This window comes from Poecilia latipinna, unplaced genomic scaffold (genome assembly GCF_001443285.1).
Source record: "Poecilia latipinna isolate Pla-1442-1.1 unplaced genomic scaffold, P_latipinna-1.0 Scaffold1319, whole genome shotgun sequence".
In the NCBI taxonomy this organism is placed as follows: Eukaryota; Metazoa; Chordata; class Actinopteri; order Cyprinodontiformes; family Poeciliidae; genus Poecilia; species Poecilia latipinna.
Genome location: NW_015113935.1, coordinates 73693 through 74647, shown reverse-complemented (window position 1 = coordinate 74647; position 955 = coordinate 73693). Strand labels below are relative to the sequence as shown.

The 955-nt window shown below is 47.3% G+C and overlaps 1 protein-coding gene across 1 annotated transcript in view; it reads left to right on the top strand.

Moving 5' to 3' along the window:
* The window catches only part of doc2a (double C2-like domains, alpha), a 38475-nt gene that overhangs the window by 11953 nt on the left and 25567 nt on the right, over positions 1-955 (top strand). The window contains exon 4 of the mRNA XM_015055557.1: positions 393-467. Within this exon, the coding sequence (XP_014911043.1) occupies positions 393-467 (75 nt within the window). The remainder of the gene's footprint in view (positions 1-392; positions 468-955) is intronic.

The following is a 955-nucleotide window of genomic DNA, read 5'->3' as shown; positions in this document are numbered from 1 at the left end:
ACTTAGTAATACATTTATTATGTCTTTTATAATACTTTAAACATGAAGTTCTGTGAATAAAGCAAATAAACTGAAAATTAAAACAACCAAGATCAGTCCTGAATACCATTTTAGTCAAATAACGATGGACCAGTATTCCCAGTAGGTCTGTCCTCCCAGTGGATCCGTTAACAAACGCAGGATGGTTTGAAGTGTCAGTCTGGTTGCTGCTCTGCCTGCTGGAAATGTTAGAGCTGTTTGTTGAAAGACATGTAGCACCAATTCCTCATGAAGCTCTGATGAGGTGAGGAGACGCTGCTCCGTCAGCCGGGGGGCTCCGTCGGGCCGGGGGGCTCCGTCGGGTGGAGTGGATCCGTCTCTGGGAACTGACTCGGCTGATGTTGTTGTTTCAGGGTCTGAAGCCCATGGACTTCAACGGTTTAGCTGACCCCTACGTCAAGCTTCACCTGCTGCCTGGAGCCAGCAAGGTGAGTCGCTCCCAGCATCACTAGTGGACTGTGTGAAGATCACAGGTCAAAGGTCAAGCCATCCTGCTACACTTTGACTGTTAGGAAGGGTTTCATTGGCATAAACCTGCTTTTTGCTCCTGCTGCTAGGGATCAGTGTGAGGCAGGGGAAAGCTGAGGTCATGCTAACTATTAGCATGCTACTGACTAACCTTTACCACACTACAGGCTAACGTTTAGCATGCTATTGGCTAACCATTAACACGCCTCAAGCTAACTGTATGCCACAAGATCAACGTTAGCACGCTGCAAGCTAGCCATTAACATACTACTGACTAACCATTAGCATGCTACAGGCTAACCATTACCATGCTGCAAGCCAGGGGCGCTGCCAGGAATCTTAGGCCCCCTGACAAAAAATGTGTTCCCCCCACCCCTGCACAGCTGCTGTTAAAATTTTTTGAGTCTATTTGACCCATAAAAAGCATCACAGTTTTAAAGGCTGCATC